The sequence below is a fragment of the Panthera pardus genome, unplaced genomic scaffold (genome assembly GCF_024362965.1).
Source record: "Panthera pardus isolate Hobbes unplaced genomic scaffold, ASM2436296v1 HiC_scaffold_6, whole genome shotgun sequence".
NCBI classification, from domain to species: Eukaryota; Metazoa; Chordata; class Mammalia; order Carnivora; family Felidae; genus Panthera; species Panthera pardus.
The window spans coordinates 100052794-100073003 of NW_026526991.1; the positions used below are offsets into that span (position 1 = coordinate 100052794).

The window sequence follows — 20210 nt, forward strand, 5'->3', positions numbered from 1 at the left end:
CATCACTTTTGCCAGGTGCTTGGTGGGACTGTCAACCTAGAATCACTTTAAATTCTTGCCATTTTGTTCTTAGGATCAACAAAAAATTCAGACAGTAAAGCCACAGCTTGTGGTCATAAATTCTTTACTAGTGTTTACAAGAAAAAATAAAATAAAAAAGATCTCCACTAGGCACCTAGGTTCCAGACAAGCAGTTTTCTATGAAGTCCCCTAGGGACAGCATGGGTGTTAGAATATTTTGAATCCACTCTTAAACGAGGACATAGAGGTTCTGACGTAATGGTGGGGATCTTCTGTTAGATTTCCAACCCCAGAAAAGCCCTGAGCTCTGTCTCCCATGACACAGTGGCACCTGGTGAGTCCATCACCATGCCTAAATTCAACTTTTTAGCAAATGCCGCAAGGCAAAACAGACTTCAGTGCTCAGCTTACCTCTCTGGGTAGCAGCTTTGACTTTGACTTAGTTTTTGGTCTATAGTCTTTATTTTGGTCTACAGTCTGTTTTCTTATCAGCTCATAAATGCATTAAAAATTTTTTTAATGTTTATTTACCTTTGAGACTGACAGAGACAGAGTGTGAGTGGGGGAGGGGTAGAGAGCGAGGGAGACACGGAATCTGAAGCAGGCTCCAGGTTCTGAGCTGTCAGCACAAAGACTGACTGGAGGGGCGGTGTGTGTGTGTGTGTGTGTGTGTGTGTGTGTGTGTGTGCGCTTGTGCTCACGAGCCCTGAGATCATGACCTGAGCCGAAGTCAGCTGCCGAACCAACTGAGCCACCCAGGTGCCCTGTAAATTCATTTTAAAGATAACCTTTGAGGCAAAGAATCTAGAATAGCTAAAACAATTTTGAAAACAACAACAACAATAATAAAGTGGGAGAAATAGTTCTACCTGATGTTAAGACTTACTATTTATAGCTACAGTAATTAAGACAGTGTGTTATTGGCAGAAGGAAAGACACATAGATCAGTGGAACTGAAGAGAACCCAGAAATAGATCTGCCCAAATATGCTAAACTGATTTTTGACAAAGGTGCAAAAGCAATTCAACAGAGGAAGGTTTGCTTTTTTCAACAAATGGTCTGGAGCAATGGACATCCATAAACAATAAAATGAACTCTGATCTAAACTTTACACCTTATACGACAATGAACTCAAAATGGATCACAGACTTATATGTGAAACACAAAAATGTACAACTTTTAGAAAATAAAATAAGAAAATAATCATCAGGATGTAGGGCTAGGCAAAGCTTCTTAGACTTCACACCAAAAGTATAATCCATAGGAGGACAAGTTGATAAATTGGATCTAAACAGAATTGAAAACCTTCACTCTGTGTGAGATCTCTTTGAGAGGATGAAAAGGCAAATGACAGACCAGGAGAAAGCACCTATCAGACAAAGTACTTTATCTGGAATATTTAAAGAATTCCCAAAACTCAATAGTAAAAAAATGAACAACCCAATTAGAAAATGGTCAGGGCACCTGGGTGGCTCAGTCAGTGAACCATTCGACTCTTGATCTCGGCTCAGGTCATGTCAAGATTTGTGAGATCAAGCCCCATGTTGGGCTCTGTGCTGACAGCATGGAGCCTGCTTGGGATTCTCTCTCTTCCTCTCTCTCTCTCTCTCTGCCCCTCCCTTGCTCACGTGCACTCTCTCTCTTTCTCTCTCTCTCAATATCAATAAACATTTTTTAAAAATTAAAAAAAAAAAAGAAAATGGGCAAAAGATATGAGCAGACCTTTCATCGAAGAGGATATATATATAGGAGGCAAAAATCACATTAAAACATGTTCAACATAATCAGCCATCACAGAAATGAGAGTTAAAACTACAATGATCCTGGGTGCCTGGGTGACTCAGTAGGTTGGCGTCTGACTCTTGATCTCAGCTCAGGTCTTGAACTCAGGGTCATGAGTTCAAGCCTGGCATTGGACTTCATACTAAGCATGGAGACTACTTTAAAAAAAAAAGAAAAGAAACTACAATGATATATGACTACATACCTATTGGAATGGCTAGAATAAAAAAGAAACAGTGACAACACCAAGTAGTGGTGAAGATGTGGACAAACTGGATCCCACTTACACTGCTTGTGGTAATTTAAATGGTAAAGAAATTCCAGAAACCGGTTTGGCAGTTTTTTCTGAAACTAAACATGCAATTACCTTCCAACCCAGTAATTGCCCTCTTGTCCCAGAGAAAATTCATGTTCATGCAAACCTGTACATGGTTGTTCATAGCAGTCTTATTTGTAATCTCAAACTGAAATCAGCCCAAATGTCTTTTTATCAGGTAGATGGTTAAACAAATTACGACATATCCATTCCACAGAATACTACTCAACAATGAAAATTATTGATACACACAAATTGGATGGATCTCAAGGATATCATGGAGGAAGGACTGCTTTTTCAGCAAATGGTCCTTGAGCAATGGGACATCCATAGGCAAAAATGGGAAAAAAAGTCAATCTTAAAAGGTTTCATTTGTATGATTCCATTTCTATAATATTCTTGAAATAAAATTATAGAGATGGAGAACAAATTAGTGTCTGACAAGGATTGGTAGGAGTGGCTATGAAAAGATAGCACAGGGGAGTCTTGTAGTAATGTAACAGTTCTGTATCATGAGTGTGGTGGTGGTTACAGGAATCTACATTTAAAGCTACATGCACATGTGAATGTATGTAAAACTGATGAAATATGAATAAACTCCATGGATTGTACCAATGTCAATATCCTGGTTTTAATAGGGTACTGCTATCACTGGGGGAGCTAAGTGAAGGGAGATGGGGAACCTATCTGTACTTTTTTGAGGGCCACCTCATGTGAATCTATAATTATTTTTTTAGCAAGTTTAAAAACATAGTAATTGTTATTTTTTAAATTTATTTTTAATGTTTATTTTTTTATTTAAAAAATTTTTTTTAACGTTTATTTTTGAGACAGAGAGAGACGGAGCATGAATGGGGGAGGGTCAGAGAGAGGGAGACACAGAATCTGAAACAGGCTCCAGGCTCTGAGCTGTCAGGACAGAGCCTGACGTGGGGCTCAAACTCACGGACCGCGAGATCATTACCTGAGCCGAATTCGGCCGCTTAACCGACTGAGCCACCCAGGCACCCTTTAATGTTTATTTTTGAGAGAGAGAGAGAGAGAGACAGAGACAGAGACAGAGAGAGAGAAAGAGAGGCAGAGCATGAGTGGGGAGGAGCAGAGAGAGAGGGAGACACAGAATCCCAAGCAGGCTCTGACAGCTCAGAGCCTGACTGGGGCTCAAACCCATGAACTGCGAGATCATGACCTGAGCCAAAGTTGGACACTCAACTGACTGAGCCACCCAGGCACCCCAAAACATATTAATTTAAAAAAAATCAGTGCTTTTAAGTTTTTTTCCCAGTGATCTTAATTTTTTAAAAACTCAGTGATTTTAAGGTTTGTTTTCCCAGGGGAGATTTGGTGGGGTTTTGAGGGTTTAAGCAGGATTGTAACATTTGGATATATCATCCTGGGAGTTTCTTAGAGGATGGATATGAGGGAGGGCAAGACTAGAAGCAGAAAGATATAGTTCACTGATTCTAGGAGGCATTTTTTCTTTTCATTTTAATATCTAAATTGGGGGGTGCGTGGGTGGCTCAGTTGGTTGAGCGTCCAACTTCAGCTCAGGTCATGATCTCCTAGTTGGTGAGTTTGAATCTTGCCTCGGGCTCTGTGCTGACAGCTCAGAGCCTGGAGCTTGCTTGGTTGGGATTCTGTGTCTGCCTCTCTCTGCCCCTCCCCGCCTCTCAAAAAGAAATAAACTTAAAAAAAAAAAAAAAGATGGTAAAAAATATCTAAACTGGGATGTTTCACTGTAACTATTAGCCAGATGGTAGTCATACTGTATTTGTCATACCTACTCAGAAGAATCAAAACTTGCCAAATGGGTGTCCAAGGCTTGGAAGAAAATTCTGGAGACAGAAGAGAAACACTCTACTTTAAGAAATGCCACATCACCGAAGCCCTTGATGGCATGCACAGAGGACTACATTGTGTGAAAAATCATGGACATCTAAGAGTAAGTAAAAAAAAAAAAAAATAATCATAAGAGTCAGGCTCTGAATGTGAAGTTTTGGGAATACTGTTACCATGTTGCTCTTTTAAAATTTCCTTTTTATGTATGCACAAGAGTGAACTATTATAAAAATCTGTATCTATATAAATCTACACTTTCAATAAATATAAAATAAAAATTCTAAGTGATAAGAAAGCATTGTGTCAGTTTTCTTTTTTTCTTAGCGGAAGCTAAAATAATGGTAAGTTTTACAACGGATAGTGTCCAGGCAAGGGATAATAGTCTAAAGTGAGAGTAGGACAGTGATACGAGGGAAACGAATCCCTGAAAAACTAAGAAGGAAAGATCCACTCAGCTTGGTGAATTATCAGAGGAGGGGTACAGATGAACGGGGAAGGAAATCTAGGGTGGTTTCTAGGTGTCTGGTTTGGGCAACTGAGTCAGTGTGGTAACCTACCTGGGAGGGATTACAGGGGGAGTTCGATTTAGGATAATTCATTGCATGAGGAGCTTGCTGGCTATGTTGAAGGAAAAGGATGAATAAAGCCTTCCTAATTGCTCTGGAGGGACAGAACCCCGCGTCTGGTACTAGGTCTTGAGGACTTGGGGCTCAGCCTTTATGGATTCTGTACATCAGAGTTATTTGTGAGAGGTGGGTAGGTAAGGCGGAGCGCCGACCAGGTCTGCTCGCCTGTGAGCTGAACCTCTGTGAGCGAAACTGCCTCTACACCCAGCACGCTGGTGTCTAGGTCACTGAGAGCTGGGCCCGCCCGCGGCTGTGATTGGCTGGTGCTGCGAGCGCCTGGGGTCGTGGGCGGGCCCGGACTGCAGGAACTGCTCAGCGATTGGCTGCTAGGTACCCAAAAGGCCTAAATCAAACTGTTGGCGCCTCCCTTCCAGAGAGCTGGCGCGTTTTTCCATCTAGTCCCGTCGCTTAGTTAGACTGGTAAGCAAACGACAGTTGAAGTGGTGAGAGAACCGATCCCCTAAGCAACGGCTCTTTTCCGGAGTCGGGAATGAGAGGGGAGAGCTGGGATTGGCCAATTTGTAGGGACAGGGCGGGCTTGGCTTTATTCGGGCTTGGCTTCTGGACTGGCGCCTGTCCTGGGCTCGGATTGGGCTGCGGGATTGTCTACGTTACTGGGAGGCGTGGCCGACACTAATAAAGAGTGGGGCCCGCGCGGCAGCTGCGGTATGTTCCACCGCAGCTAGAGCCCGGGGTGGTCAGGTGGAGGCGAAGCGCGGCACTTCCGTCGACTTCACCCGCAGCGGTCCCCCGGTCTGTAGTCTCGCCGCAGCCACGGGAGAAAAGACGGAGCCCTCCGCCGCCACAGAAATGTGAGTTGACTCTGGTGTAGGGGGCTCCACACTTCCTTGCCAACTCCCACCCTCAGCGCCAGACTCTGCGGGACGGAAAATGGCGCATTGCAGCAGCTGCAGCGACACAGGGAAGCACCACCGCGCGCCGCCCCCAGACCTGGCCACCCCTGGGGAGAGAAGGCAGTACCCCATTCCTGCAGCAGCCACAGCCAGCACCCCACGGGCGGGGTAGGGGCGCGGGGGTCCCACCTTCATTGCACTGTCTTCTCTCGCCTGCGGGGCGCCTCATTCAGGTCTCTGTAATAGTGAAGCCGGGACCGGGCGAAGGTGGGGCATGGAGACACTGGGGAGGGGGTTCAAGACCCTTTCTTGTTGTCTAATTGTACTTGGGGCCTCTGGAAACAGTAATGAGTAGTGCACCTGCCAGTGAGTAACTTGGGTTGCCCTGCAATGTCTGGATTTATGTATGCCCCTCATCCCAGCTGTGACGCGTTACCCACCTCCCCCACGCCCCTCTTGGCAGTACGCAAAGGTCCCGAAACTTATCTGACAGTTCTTTGGCGCCAGGCGAGCAGCTCAGAAAGACTCAAGGGGCAGTGGCATGTGATTCCAAGCAGCCATTCATCTCAAGGCCACCTGTATAGGAGGTGTTTTCCTGTCGTTGACTCTTAGCCAAGTATTTGGAAGAGAAATAGAACCAAGGATCCCTGCCTTCCCCCAACAAATCAATTTAGTCTCTGACGGTCTTCAACATCAGCCCCATTCCCAAGATCCTGGGGGAGAACTGTGGCTAGACGAATCAAGTATTTCCCTGTCAGGACCACAATGAATTAAAAAAAGATTTTTCTTTCTTATTACTGTCTGGAATCCTGGCTTGGTCCTAGATATATTTGTGTTGCTTCTCCTAGTGACAAAAAAGGGAAAAGATTTCAGTAAGGTTTCATATGGGTTATGACTACCCCTGGATATTTTATTGCTGAGTGTTCCCAACTTCCAACAAATAGTAAGTGAAATGGTCCCTTCAGATGCTTTGTAACCATTTCATTTTTTCTTTATTTGATTTCTACAGTTTTAAATGTATGTGATATTCTATGCATTTTGGCCAAGCCCTAAGATTCCATTTTTTTTTTTTTTCCTCCTGCTTTGGGGAGGAGGGGGGATCCTTCTCAGTGGACTGGTTCCCAGTAGCAGGCATGTGGGATGAACTGAAGGAGATGGAGAGAGCATGGTGACTAGCAGGGCATCACGAGATCTCTGACCTTAATCTTGTCATTGGTGCCACCATACTGGACTGCTTCCAAGATCAAATACTGGCTGCTACATACTGAATTTTCCACCTTCAGAGAACTAGATTGCTTAGCTCAGTAGTAACACAAGAGTCTTGTGGCTTCCATGGCTTTGTGTATTTCTTTTCTTTGCTTCTTTTGTGCTTTAGAGGGAAATGAGAAAGTGATTTCTTGAATGGGGATGAGTCGGGTATAATCAGCTGGTAAAGCCTTTCTGAAGTTATTCTCTATTTTTTTAAGACCAAAAGAAATTCACTTAGGGAGGAAGAACTTCTGGGTATTCTATTGTGAGTAGTCAAGGCATTTCCTTTTGGTGACTTGTATGGTTTAATTCCTAATGCTTTTGCTCTTGGACTGAGCCTGGGAGGTATGTTTTTGAGATTCTGCTTCTGTTTGAGGAGTTCTTACTATAACCTCCATTCTCCATAAAGTTTGAGAATCTCCCTCTGCCAGTGGAGTCTTCCTTGGGAGAGAAAAATCTCATGCCCTAGGTTAGACTTCTAGAAATTCTTTAGGAGATGAATTTAGCCTCCATTGTTGGGACATGGAAAGGAGCTTATGTTGAAGACCCTTTCTCAGGCTAAGGGAAAGTAAGAACAATCTCTGTGTATAGTAGTATAAACCAGGATTTCTCTTTGGGACATAAAGAACTAGGGGAGCCTCCTGAGACTTGATGCCAAATCTAGAAAAGGAAGGGACATGATGTTTGTGATGCATGTACATTGGGGACCATTACCCATATTTTTGCTTCCTGTCTATGTTCTTGGAACAGTTTCATAACTAGCACAATTGCTTTGGGCCGCAGTTCTACCTAAGTAAAACCCCCATCTTCTCTGCCCCAAACAAAGCAAGCTAACAGTCCTGACTCAACTCTACCTACAGAAGCCTTGCCTCTGGTGATTTTCCCAAGTTGTCCTTATAGCAGTCACAACATACTAATGATTGTGTGAAACAACTGTTAACTAGATCCTCTTAAGCAGGGTCTGTTGGCTTGCCCTTTCTTCAGGCTTTGTGTAAAAGAGCTGCTCAGTCCACAAGCTTGTCCTGAGGGTTTAGTCTTTTGTGTGAATTTCTCCTAACCTGGATAGGAATTTTCCAGTTTGACTTCATGTGAAAGGCTTCTGACAGGAAAGTACCATCTAGTCTAAGACTGGCACATTTGTCCCCGTAGCCATTGTGCCAGAGGATATTTGAGTTTGGGTCAAAGGATAGCCCCAAGCAGGATCTCTTGATGCCATCCTGGATGTCCCTGAGCCCCATCTAAGTGTTGTTACAGGATTTTTCATCTTTTGGTTCTTCCTGTATGCTGCATCTTCTTACTTGGTGTTGTCAAGAAGTTAGAATCCCTTCTAGTTGCATATAACCTAATCACCTTGGTGTTGGTGATGGGGGTGAGAATACATGGGATTCCTTTCTGTCTCGGTTACGTTGTGTACTTGGCCCACTTCTCTCCACAGGTCTGCTCCGGCTCAGCCGCCCACTGAAGGGGCAGAAGGGGCTGCCCCAGGTGGGGGCCCCCCTGGCCCTCCTCCTAATACGACCAGTAACAGACGACTGCAGCAAACCCAGGCACAAGTGGAGGAAGTAAGTGGAGAGCTTTGTCTCTGAGAGTTTCCAGCTGCTAGAAGTTTAGAAACTTCTTTTTTTCTTTTTTCTTTTTTTTTTTAATAGAAGGGCAAGGCATTCTTGAGTTACATGGGGCCAGACTTGTGATTCCCTTATTGTTCTTACCTCTGTCTCTAGCAAGGAAGCTTACTGGCTTTGTTTCTGCAACCTCCCTCAGGTGGTGGACATCATGCGTGTGAATGTGGACAAGGTCCTGAAGAGGGATGAGATACTGTCACAGCTGGATGACCGAGCTGACGCCTTGCAGGTGGGAGCATCACAATTTGAGAGCAGTGCTGCCAAGCTAAAGAGGAAGTATTGGTGGAAAAACTGCAAGGTGAGTTTTCTTTTTCTCTCTGCCTTTACTTCCTGGGCCTCAACTCCTAGAAGGCAAGAAAACCTTTGGGCGCATACCTTCCTTACCTCTAGTGGCACAGGATCTCTGCCCTGCAGAACTCGGGAGAAAACCTGAAAGCCTCCTTGAGATGCATTACCCTGAATTGGCCACCAGGGTAGGCTAGAGTATTCAGAACCACTAACTGGGGGACAGTGATACCCTGAGGAGTTTGGAAATGGTCAGTCAAGCTGCTTTTCCCCAAAAGATCCCTGGAAAAATTTCCCCTGGACATTCCCCACACACAACTAACCTCAGCATGATGACTAGGCTAGATATATATTTAAATACCTGCAGCTTTTAGGAATGAGCTGAACACTTCATGATGAAAAATGAACTAGCTGGCTAAAGATCCCAAGTCTACACCTCCACCTGAGTTCCTTTCAAGGCCTTCGGGCAACAGGCGCTAAGCGAAACAGAGCAGGCTGCAGATGCTATGATGTTTCTGGGAAGCTTCAGATGTGGTGCAGGGTTAGGGTTAGGGTTAGGGTTAGGGTTAGGGTTATAGGTCTTTCCTCCTTCCCTAAATCCAAGGGCCCATTTTTGGTCAATGTTTCCTCAGATGATGATCATGCTGGGAGCTATCTGTGCCATCATCGTGGTAGTTATTGTAAGTAAGTATCGCTGAGGTTGCTGGTGGGGTGAAGAGGTGGGAAGGTCCTGGAGTCTTCTCCCAGCCCTGCCTGCCTGCCTGCCTGCCTGGGGAGTGGGGCTGCTCTGACTGAGGTATGGAGATCGCTGCTGTGGGGTCATCACCCGGTTTGGGAGGGAGGAAGGGCAAGGACAAAGGACTTCCTAGGTGGGCAAGCCTTCCCTCTGCAAGATATTGTGGGAAGATGGTCCCTCCTATTCTGAGGAAGTGGGGCTATGCTGTTTGTCACTGGCTGGGCTTAGGGGAGACCATGGGGATGGGACACCTGCAACTGTAAGCCCCGACTGTCTAGTAACTTGATGTAATTTGCCCTCTTGTTTTCTCCTGTCTCTTTCTCTTTTCCATCTGGGACTTCCTGATTCCTGTGTCCAGTCTACTTTTTTACTTGAGAATGTGCCACCCCTTCCCTGTTCTCCATTGCCGTCCAACTCATGTCCCCTTCCCTCTGTTTACTCTCTCAACAAACGTCCCCATCTACCTCCCTCCACCCCGTCCAGGCTTCTCCGTCGCCCACTCCTTCTTTTCTGTTGCTTTCATTTGCACTGTGTCCCTCAACACTAGAATTGCTGCTCGTGGCACCGTCCTGAAGTAACCACCTGAAGAGCAACAGCTGGCACCTTCCCCCTACCCCGTTCTTATGTACCCACTCAAGTTCCCCCAAAGCCAAAAAGAGTGGGAGGCCAAGAGAAGAGGAAGGGGTGTAGCTGGGGTGATATGCCCAAGAAGGTGCCAAGACCAGGGGGAGGAGAAGGGTATCTGGTGCCCGTGGTGCCACCAGGAAAGGCCAGGCCACTGGCAGGAGGAGGCTGTGAACAGCTAGAAGAATGGCAGCTCACTCAAGACTGCCCTGGTCACATGGGGCTCTTCTCCTAGGCCAGGCCTGCAGAGGATCCTGGGGTGGGCCCAGAGACCAACTTGGTTCTGGTGCAATACCCTTTTAGAAAGTCAAGCTTATTTTTGCAGTAATTTCTAATCTGTTAGTCCAAGATTTTCTATGTTGTCAGGGATATTACAGCCTTTTGCTTTGTTTTCTGGAGACCTAGAGCACACACGTTAATTGCTAAAGTACCAGCTTCATTCCTATCCTAGATGCAGCCCCATAAGCTCATGACTACAAGGGGCTGTCTCTCATCCACATTTTCTGCAGCATTCTGTGTTGTTCCTGAGAATACCAAATAATTCCATAGAGCCAAAGCTTGGGACTCTCCATTTTAATTGTTGGCATAGGTAAAGAGAGTATGTGTTAATTCCAGAGAGACAATGAGTCAAAGACCCAATCTGAAAATAACAAGATCGGAAGAAGCTACCTCTTGCCTGCTTTTTGAGGAGGGTCCTGTTCCTCCCTTCCCATTGATAAAGTGTGAAGTGTTAGGAATGAGGGTCCTTGGACTCTCAGGGACTCCTTTTCTCTACACTCTTCCCAGCTACTTGCCAAAGGCAAGGACGAGGCAGGAGGTCCTTCCTGAGGGTAGCCGATTCTGAGTGTTCAGAGAAGTCCGATGTACTTGCCAGCCCAGTCTCAGGTGGGAGGCGGGACGGTCTGTAGACAAGTGTGCTTGTGGACTGCTGTGCTGTCATGGGGCCCTCTCATCGAGAGCCACCTGTCTGTTCTTCCTGCACTGTATTCCCCTTCTAAACCACCTGTACCCATCTGAATGCCACTTTGCCTCCTTTCCTTTCCTCTGCGTGGTTTGTGGGGACAGACAGTGGAAGCTGAGGCGGCCACTGGTGGACTTCAGATAGGGTGTTGAGTGGAATAGACCCAGGTGTGAGGGGAGGAGGGCAGGCTGGGAACAGGAGGGGGAGCACCCATGACCCTTTATTCTTCCTGTCATCTGGCCCATGTGCAGGAAGAGGCTGAGGCCAGGCTGGGCTGGGTCTGGATGCCATTTTCCACGCAGCAGCATTTCATTGCGCAAAACCATCCTTCCTTTCCCTTTGCCCCCTTTTCCCACATTCCCTTCGTCCTGCCCCAGGGCAGGACTGAAGAGCTGGAAGAAAGCAGTCAGTGTACCCTCCCAACGGCCCCCCTCGAAGGTCTCCACTCTCCTCTGGGCTCCTCCTTGCCTAATGCAGGGGGTCACCGCTGGAGAAGAACCACCAGTGTCCTCGATGTGTCCCGAGCCTGGAGCCAATTCGCCCTCTTGGCCCACCTAGCCCTGTCACAGGAATTCTTTCCTGGGTTTCTGTCCCTCTGAGGCTCACCAGATGTAGTTGGCTTTGTTCTTTTGGGGATGTTTGCCCTTCTACTTTCTTTCTCACCCCACCCTGTACCCTCTTCTGTGTCTTTGCTGTCCCCCCTCCCGCCCCCCCAACCACCCATGTGCATGAGCAAATATGCAACCAAACCCCGGGACTTTGCAGTCAAATGAAGCCAAGCTTCCCACATCCCCTTCTTCTTTGGTTTGCCATGAGGCGATGTGGGGTTTCCACTGTTTGTCTGTCATCACCTCTGTCTTTTTTCCTACCCCCAACCCCATACTTGTATAGAATAATAACAGTTGTACTTCCACCAAAGGCATGTGGCATATTTACCAATCTCATGTATTCTGAACAAAGGCAAAAAATATAAATTCCTACCACTATGCTGACTTGGTTGTTGTTTGGGTTGGAGTCACTGAGGAGGGGCCAGGGTGGGGCGTTGTTTTCCTTCTCTAGTCTGATGTTGTGTGAGGCCGGAAGGCTGGCTTATGTGTGCCGTGTGGTCTTCTCGAGATGAAAGATGTGTGTGTTGGCACAGGAAGTGGTCTCTGCTCTTGTTCGTACCTGGAGCAGCCCAACTCTTCCAGGTGCTAGCGAGAGGAAGTGATGGCAGGAAGCTGAGTGGGCATCTCGAACATCACCTCACAAACAACTGCAGGTTTTCTCAGACACCTCCTGTCCACCTCCTTCCTAGGTCCCCAGGCTGCGCGGCCTGTCCCGGGGGCGTGCCGAGATGAGGCCTCAGCAAACACGCCCGTTCCCCAGCAGCCTCACGTAGTTTCCTTACGCCGAGTTCCACTGTGCTGACCAGACACAATTTAGAAATGGATGAAAAGAGACATCTTCCCCCTGCAGTTGAGGGACTGAGGAGTTTGTAGTTATCCTGAAATGCCCGGTAGCTGTCTAAAGGGGTACAACCTTAATTGCAGCTCAAGGGTACACAGAGCAACTGGCGTGGAGCCCCAAGGCTGCCTCTGAGGGCCTTTGTTTGACACCTTGAACACTCTGCGAGTCGGCGGCATGGCTAGGCTTGGGGACAGGGCTCATTTGGGTCCAGTGTGGGGAAAGATGGCAACGTGGAAAAGCTTTGTTTCTGAGGACACAAGGGGCTTTTATTTGGACAGAGTTCAAATGTTTGCATGTGATGGCCCAACCCCCACCCTTTTGCCCCCCGGCCCCTCACTTTCTCCTTTCTTAATGTCTTCCCATTTTCTTTTCCTACCACAGGCTTATTTTTAACCTCCACACAGACATTCTGCCTTCCTACCACCCTCTCACCTCTTCACGTTTTCTCCTTTGGTGTTCAGCCCAGGGACACAATGAAGGAAGGCAGAGACGTGCACAGAGCCCGAGCCCCTGTGACCTGTGCCTTCCTCATGCCTTTCTTCAGGCCTTTTTAGGGTCCTTCTGGGAGAATGTGACTACTCTTTCTTCTTACTGAGGCAGGAGAGTGGTTACCCAGAGGGCCTCAGCGTCTTGGCAGACCTCGGTGAGGGAGCTAGGGGAAAACAAGGGGGTAGGAGGTTGGTTTCAGTTGGGGTAACCCCATAAATGGTGGGGGGATGGGCCGGGACTCGGGACACTTGGGTTTCATCCTTGGTCTGGGTGGGGAGGGGGCTACAGCTGGCTAATCTTCAGGTGAAGAAGGGCTGGGGCAGGGCTAAGGACCAGCAGGAGCTTACCTGGCCATCTCTGGAGCCCCAGGAACAACAGTGTAAGAAGGAAGAGGCTGCTGGCCAAGAGGACTCCAAAGGCCGTTTTCTGCTCTGTAGGTTGAAAGCAGCATAGGCAGGAATTAGTAGGCAGGAATCCTTTCTGAGCCCAAGCCAGATCCCCAGCAAGAGGTACAAAGGAGGGAAGGAGGGAAGGAGAGGGAGAGACAGACAGACACCCTATCACTGGTGAAGGAGCTCATAGCAAGTGTTCTGCTTTTGCCCAGGAACTGGGCGCACTGTAGTATTCATACTTGTTCAAGATTGTCGGGTGTCCATGTGTTCCTCCACACGGGATTTCCTACCTCTTCCCACCCTGGGACATTTTTAATTGCTTCACGAGAGCGATTTAGATTAGATTAATTGTTGACGGGTAAACTGGAATTTTGCGACTAGCTGGGGAATGGTGTAAGCTGAGGCAAAACTCCCAGTTTTTGGGAAACTTGGCAGTCTGGTCAGCCACCAAATGATGCCCAGTGTTCCTGGATGTTTGCATCTCTTGTTGAAAACCTTTCAATGACATTCTGTGACTTCAGCATGAAATTCCAGCTCGAAGGCCCATTGTGATCTACCCACTAATAGCCAGAGAGGGTTGAAGGCTGTAGGGGAGCCCATTTTTCATATTTTCTTTTTTACCATTTACGAGGTAGGTGACTTTGGGCAAATTTCTTAACATCTGTAAGTGCCAGTTTGCTCAACAGTAAAATGGGAGTTGTGATAATACATGTAATCGTACAGCTGAGTGCTTGATTCATGTAAATGCTCAATAAATGTAGTTACTTTCAAGCTTTAGAGCCACTTCTTTCTTTTCCCACACACCCTTGGCTCTAGCTGTGCAGTTCCCACATTTTCCTTAGACTTATAATTTGGCCGTCAGATGCGCCCTTTTTCCCATCTTAGCTGTTCCCTTCCCGCTGAGCTAGCTAGCTTGGCTTGAATGTCTCCTCCAGGCTGTCCTCTGTGACTGCCTAGTCAGTCCCTCCAACCTGACTAAGCGCCTTGAGGGCAGGAACAATTCACCCTTGATCTCCCACTGTCAGTACATCGCCTGGTACCCTGGAACCTGGGGTGTAATGATGCATCTCGGCATGTGGTGGCAGCTATGGAGGCTGCCACCTTGGGAAAGGAGCCAAGGCTGAACAAAGTGCTGAGGGAAGCAGAACAAGGCCAAAGATGAGCTGGGGGCAGGCGAGCCATGAGCCCAAGTATGGAGGTGGGGAAAAGAGGGCACTCCTAGTACCTGGTGGGGCAACCCAGGCGGTGGACCTAAGGGGCTCCTCCAGGGAGATGTGGGTGACCTGGCAGGTGTAAGTGGTGCCTTCAGGGCCAGGTTCTGCCTTCAAGAAGGAGGAGACGCTGTAGGTGCCCGCTGTGCTTTGCCGGAGGCTGGAGAAGGAGGCCCCAGAGACGGGGACTGGGGCTCCACCTGGCTCTTCTCGGATCCACGTCACAGTCATGTCCAGAGGATAATAGCCAGCGATGTTGCAGATGAGGGTGGGTGGCAGCGCTTTGTTTGTCAAGCTTAGTTGTACTTTGGGGGAAGCTGGAAGAAAGAACGAGGAATCAGATTCCAGAGGGATCCAGCCGGACAGCAGAGTTGCCCAAAGCATTCTCTTCCTGCTGGGAGTGAGGGCGGGTTGTGGGAGCTCAGTGGAGTGCCAAGGGGGCTGTAATGGGTCCACCCTAGATGCGGGCCAGGAGGGGTGCGCCTTCCACAGGTAATTGAAAAGCAATAGGAAAACCAACGAAAGGTTGGCTTCTTATTGTCACTATAAGCTGGCGATTTTAAAGGGCGTCAGTGATGAAATACTCCTGCCAGTCAGACAGCCCCTCCATGGTTTGCCGCTGCTCCTTCTTAGGATGTGCTCCAGAGGATGGAGGTACTTGGAGACAGCCAGCCAGGGCAGGGCAGCAGGCTCCTGGGCTGGGAAATTGCGTACTGGAATTATCCTGGAGTCTGACAGAGAACAGTCTGCACTTCTAGGATGGAGATGGCAGTTAGGTTGTGGCCATTCAGCCTGCTTCTCAGAAAATTGCCCTTGTGTTGGATGCTGTCCTGGAAAACACCTCCATAGGCATATCCCTTCCCCTCTCCTTGGAGAACCGAAAATGACCTCACCTTGGACGTGGAGCTGTACGATCTGTTGGGCTTGGTACAGAGAGGTGGTGATCTGGCAAATGTAGGTCCCCTCGTCCTTCAGGGTGAGGCTAGGCAGGGTGAGGGAGGCATCCCCGGCCAGGAGTAGCTGCTCTGACTCCAGGGAGGCACCCTCCCGCTTGGCCTGCCGCTGCCCCGTGGTCCAGCTGTATACCAGCTGGCCATGGCCCTTATGTTGCAGCCGCCACTCCACGCCAGTCAGGTCTAAGCCCGGGGCCACAGAGAAGCCACAGTGCAGGGAGGCTGAGGACCCCAGCAGGAAATTCAGCAATGGGGTCTGTGTTGTCACTTGGAGCTCCACTATAGTGAGAAAAAGAAGGGTGACTGTGGGCTACTTCCTCCTCGAGTCCACCTGATCGCTAAGCTGTGGGCATGTTGTGGGCGTATGCCTGTCCCTGCCTCCTTCCTGGACATTTCCCATCAGGTGCAACCACAAAATGGGGCACGTGGGTGGCACAGTTAGGCATCTGACCCTGGATCATGGCTCAGGTCATGATCTCACAGTTCATGAGTTCAAGCCCCACGTTGGGTTCTGCACTGATGGTGTGGAGCCTGCTCGGGATTCTGTCTCTCCTTCTCTCTGCCCCTCCCCTGCTTGTGCTCTCTCTCTCTCTCTCAAAATAAATAAATTAAAAAAAAAAAAAAAAGATGGAACCACAAAGAAATGGTGCTGTGGAAAAGCAGCATGGCACACATGGTAATCCTAACTATTTTGGAGTCACTTACCCCCGGATAATCTGACGAAAGCTATGGACTTCCCACCAGAAAATTACACATGCAAAATTATGTGTTGCCATTGACCCTCAGGTAAGACCACTGGAATAGCAGCAAAAGCTTTGGAACCCTGCTTCTTCCACTTACTAGCTCTGTGACCTTGGGCAAGGCAGTAAGGGTTGCCAAGGTCATCTGCTTAAGGCAAAGCTGCTGCGAAGACTAAATAGGAATAAGAGATTTAAAAAGCACCCAGTGGTAGTATTTGTGCCAAACATGCTGAAGCTGAATCTAATGAGGAAAACAATCAGACACATCCAAATGGTGGGATACTCTACAAGACAGCAGGCCTGGACTCTTCAAAATGTCAATGCTAGGAAAAGACTGTTCTGGAGTAAAGGAGGCTAAAGGCACAGGACAACTGAATGCATGACCCTTGTTTGAATCCTGGACTTAAAACAAAAACAAACTAGAACAGTAGTGGGACCACTGGAGAAATTTGAACTTGGACTCTATATTGACAGTACTATTGCATCAATTTTAAAATTTCTTAAGTCTGGCGGCACCTGGGTGTCTCAGTCGGTTAAGCGTCTTGACTTCGGCTCAGGTCATGATCTCATGGTTCATGAGTTCAAGCCCCACGTCCAACTGTGCACTGACGGTATGGAGCCTGCTTGGGATTCTCTCTCTGCCCTTTCCCACTTGTATGTGCGCACATGCGCCCATTCTCCCTCTCTCTCTCAAAATAAATAAATGAACATTAAAGAACATTTCTTAAGTCTAATGCTCAGTGGTGTACCAAGTAATGGTAGGAATGGACTGCCCTGGCAGGGAGGAGTGTTTTATCACTGATAGTGTTCAAGATTGTCAATATGGTGGTGATGTAACGGTGAGAATATGTTCTTAAAGTCTTTACACACTGTACTCCCTTATTGCCTGCACCACCCTAGACTGCTCCCCACCTTGGTTTGCTGCCAAGGTGATGGTTTTGTGATTATGAAAGAATATCCTTGTTTTTGGTTATAAACTTTGTGTTATGAGCCAATACATGACATACATGGAAACATTTGGGGTGAAGTGTTGGAATGTCTGCAATTTACTTTCAGTTCAGGGGGGGATACCTATCCTTTCATCTATCAAGAGAGAGAATGCGGCAAGACATTAATAATTGGTTGATACAGGGGCATCTGGGTGGCTCAGTAGGTTAAGCTACCAACTTCGGCTCAGGTCATGATCTCATGGCAGGTGAGTTCGAGCCCCGTGTCGGGCTCTGTGCTGACAGCTCGGAGCCTGGAGCCTGCTTCAGATTCTGTGTCTCCCTCTCTGTCTGCCCCTCCCCTGCTCGTGCTCTATCTCTCTTTCCTTCAAAAATAAATAAACATTAAAAAATAATTGGGTGAATGGTATACAGGTGCTCATTACATTATTCTTTTACCTTTTTGTAGGTTTGAAATATCCCTACAAAAGGAAGAAAGACGGGGGGGAATACCTCCCCCAAAGGGGGAATACCCTAGCATGGCTTAGGTATTCCCCCTAAGCCATGCTAGGACTATGGCTGACACTGGACAGACATGAGAACCCCTCTTTTCTGCTGTGGCAGGGTAAAGTTAGGTTGAGTCTTCTGGGGCTTTCTAAGGATAAGAGGCTAGCCCCCTAATCTCTGGACTTGGTTGTCCTCTTTTTAGAGGCAAAATACTGGATTTGAGGAGCTCTGGAGAAGCCTATCATCATGTTCTCAATTTCCTGTGTCCTCTGGGATGTGCCAGGTTGGAAAGGGCAAGAACCAGGTTTTGCTAATAAGAGTTAATGAACAAATCCTGCATGTGCGTCGCTCTAATCATCTTGAAGCACCAGAACAGGCTGGCTTTCACCGCGATACAACTGGTGCTTGGTTTAATAAGACTGCTATGGACAGCGTACGTGAACAGAGCCTCGCATGTCATTTCCTCACACAAGGGAGGTGAAAATGGTCCCAGTCCAATCCTTTGGGTCTTTAGGAGAAAGGACTGAGGCTAGGGGACACCCTGAGATGACTGATGTGGATGGAAGTGTACTTATTCCCTTCCTTCTTCTAGTCCCCCATAAGCTGCCTACTTGAAAAAACCCACAACTTTATTTCTGCTACTTTTAATTTTCTCACCTGCAGTCTGCACCATCCCCTGGGGGCTCAGGGGCAGCTTCAGTGTGGGGTGCAAAACAGCCCCATTCTCAGCATCCCTGAGAACCTTCATCACCATGGAGACACTAGGTCCCCCTCCGGGTACCTGCACGTTGGCAATGAACGAAGCTTTCTTCTCAGTGGCCTGGAGGAGATAGTGGGAGATCTCACAGGATACCTCCTTCCCGTTGCAGTCAGCATGGAGTAAGGCCTCGGCTTGAGGAATCTGTACCAAGTTCACTGGGGGAGAAGGGCAGCACAGAGGTCTAGTTGGATTGAGAACACCTGGGTCCATGGGAAATAGGTGCGGTGGGTGTCCTCAGGAACTGCGCCGTCCCAGCGGAGGGAGCCCAGAAAGATTGAGACATAGGGCGGAGGGCTCTTACCTGAGGCCTCGAAGGTAACAGGTGGGTTGTCTTTGGCCAGTGTGCCCCCTTGGAAATCAGTGAAGGCTTCCAGGGAGCCATCATCCAGCACTGGTACCTGCCTCAGCACGAGCAAGGCCTCCACCGTGGTCCTACTGCTGGCAAGACTTCCAGGGTGCCTGTCTTCCTCCACCAGGAAGCAGTCTAGGACCACATCCACCTCCCGCCACTGCCTTTCTTCTGCAGGTTAAAGACAGGAGTGAGCACCCTCTTGCCCAGAGAGTTGCTTCTGTACTCGCCTCGCACCCCAACTGTGGAGTCATCAAGGAAGGTGTAGAAGTTGTCATCCAGGGTCCTAGCTGTCTCTGTGTCCTTCTCTCGTCACCCCCAAACCAGCTTTCTGGGAAGCACCTGCTAGTCCAGGCACATACCTGGTATGAATTGAAGTCCTGATTTACATTGCTCAGGAGAGTTTATGTTTTTATTCTCATTACAACTGCCAGCCAAAAAACTCCCTCTTCAGTCAAAGGAATTCTCGGCAAAAGCACATAAATGAGCAAAATTGCCACTGGGAGAGGAGACAGGCCGCCCGTGTGGCGAGGGGAGTTGGCACAATTTCCCAGCCAGCCCACTGGGTCTACTCAGCTTTCTGCGGTTACAGGTGGCCTGCCCCTCCCCCACCTCCAGGGCACACCTCCCGGGGATTTCCCAGCTTTCCGCTTGGGAAGGTGTCTGCTCCCAGGCAGTGCCCTCTCCACTAGGCCCCCCACCGCATCCCCCAGGAGGCCTCTCTTCCTTTGCCCTTTCCCACAGGCTGCGGCCTCCTCCCCAACACCATTGGTTCCTTATTTTGCCAGCCTTTCTCCTGTTGGGCTTAGGAGGCTGCTGGAAGCCGTCCCCCTCCCCCCACCCCCTTCCCCTTCTGGAATCTCGGGGTGGGTGGGTCCCTGGTGCGCCCTGGGTCCAACACCCCCACCCTCCTCTTCCCTCCCCCTCCCCCCACTCCGGCCGGCGCTCCCCGCTCACCTGGGTCTGCCGCCACTCGGGACAGGGCCAGGCAGAGCAGCAGGCACCAGCCCTGCCCCGCGCCCATGGGGGCTGCGCTGCCACCCCTCCCGCCCCGCCGTCCTTCCCCACTGCTCCGGCGGGTGCGTCCCGGCTGGAGAAGAGGGGGCTCTCCGAACCACCCTTTCTGGCCTGTAGCTTTCTCTCCAGCCCTTGGCCTCCTCCTCTTTCGCTTTCACTTCGAGTGTCACCGCGGCTGCTTCTGCCTGGGAGTGAAACCACTAACTAGGCGCGCGTGCCAGCGTCGTGATCACGGTTCTCCTTTCTTCCCCCGCCTCCCTCAAATCCTCTCGTTCTGTCAAGACCTGACTTCAACGGCATGCATCCTTGGACCCCCCACCCAAGAGAGCGGAGCCGAAGTAAGGGAGGGGGTGGGGGGAGGCAGAGACCGAAGCCAGAAGCAGGATCCCCAGGAGCCTGGGAACCTTTCTTCATTTTCGGTTGGTGCCACACCCCCTGGCGGTCCTCCTTCGGCGACTGGGGCGGGCCCCTAGCACCAGCCTGCCCAGGAGAGAGCTCCTCCT

At 48.9% G+C, this 20210-nt stretch overlaps 3 protein-coding genes across 6 annotated transcripts in view; 1 reads left to right on the forward strand and 2 right to left on the reverse strand.

The window, feature by feature from the left end:
• The window catches only part of GAPDH (glyceraldehyde-3-phosphate dehydrogenase), a 57270-nt gene extending 46660 nt beyond the window's left edge, over positions 1-10610 (reverse strand). Inside the window, exon 1 of the mRNA XM_053895449.1 lies at positions 10605-10610. The gene's annotated coding sequence lies outside the window, so the exon portion shown is untranslated. The remainder of the gene's footprint in view (positions 1-10604) is intronic.
• On the forward strand, positions 5123-16838 carry VAMP1 (vesicle associated membrane protein 1). 2 transcript variants are annotated; one of them, XM_019464753.2, is made up of 5 exons: positions 5123-5396; positions 8122-8248; positions 8448-8606; positions 9226-9277; positions 16195-16838. In XM_019464753.2, coding segments are annotated over exons 1-5 (405 nt in total). In that variant the 5' UTR covers positions 5123-5394; the 3' UTR covers positions 16260-16838. The 2 variants fall into 2 exon arrangements, with proteins under 2 accessions (XP_019320298.1, XP_019320297.1); XM_019464752.2 differs by lacking the exon at positions 16195-16838 and adding an exon at positions 9688-11900 and having other exon boundaries at positions 5230-5396.
• Positions 12911-20192, reverse strand: TAPBPL (TAP binding protein like). 3 transcript variants are annotated; one of them, XM_019464748.2, is made up of 8 exons: positions 20076-20181; positions 19648-19892; positions 18643-18861; positions 18239-18496; positions 15349-15687; positions 14470-14772; positions 13200-13283; positions 12911-13015 (listed from the first exon to the last, which is right to left on the reverse strand). In XM_019464748.2, exons 2-8 carry the CDS (start codon positions 19712-19714, stop codon positions 12972-12974), a joined length of 1314 nt encoding a protein of 437 aa, XP_019320293.2. In that variant the 5' UTR covers positions 19715-19892; positions 20076-20181; the 3' UTR covers positions 12911-12971. The 3 variants fall into 3 exon arrangements, with proteins under 3 accessions (XP_019320293.2, XP_019320294.2, XP_053751423.1); XM_019464749.2 differs by lacking the exon at positions 19648-19892 and having other exon boundaries at positions 20076-20192; XM_053895448.1 differs by having other exon boundaries at positions 19648-20150.
• Positions 20193-20210: the final 18 nt, after the last annotated feature.

Excerpts from the sequence above, each read along its gene's own strand:
- VAMP1 (XM_019464753.2), top strand. Across the intron at positions 8,249-8,447 it reads CCCAGGCACAAGTGGAGGAA|GTGGTGGACATCATGCGTGT; the intron begins GTAAGTGGAGAG and ends AACCTCCCTCAG. Across the intron at positions 9,278-16,194 it reads CATCGTGGTAGTTATTGTAA|GTAAGACCACTGGAATAGCA; the intron begins GTAAGTATCGCT and ends ATTGACCCTCAG.
- TAPBPL (XM_019464748.2), bottom strand. The coding sequence starts at position 19,714 with ATGGGCGCGGGGCAGGGCTGGTGCCTGCTGCTCTGCCTGGCCCTGTCC. Across the intron at positions 13,284-14,469 it reads CGCCTGGGTTGCCCCACCAG|AGCAGAAAACGGCCTTTGGA; the intron begins GTACTAGGAGTG and ends TTCAACCTACAG. Across the intron at positions 13,016-13,199 it reads GGGGCTCCAGAGATGGCCAG|CTCCCTCACCGAGGTCTGCC; the intron begins GTAAGCTCCTGC and ends GTTTTCCCCTAG.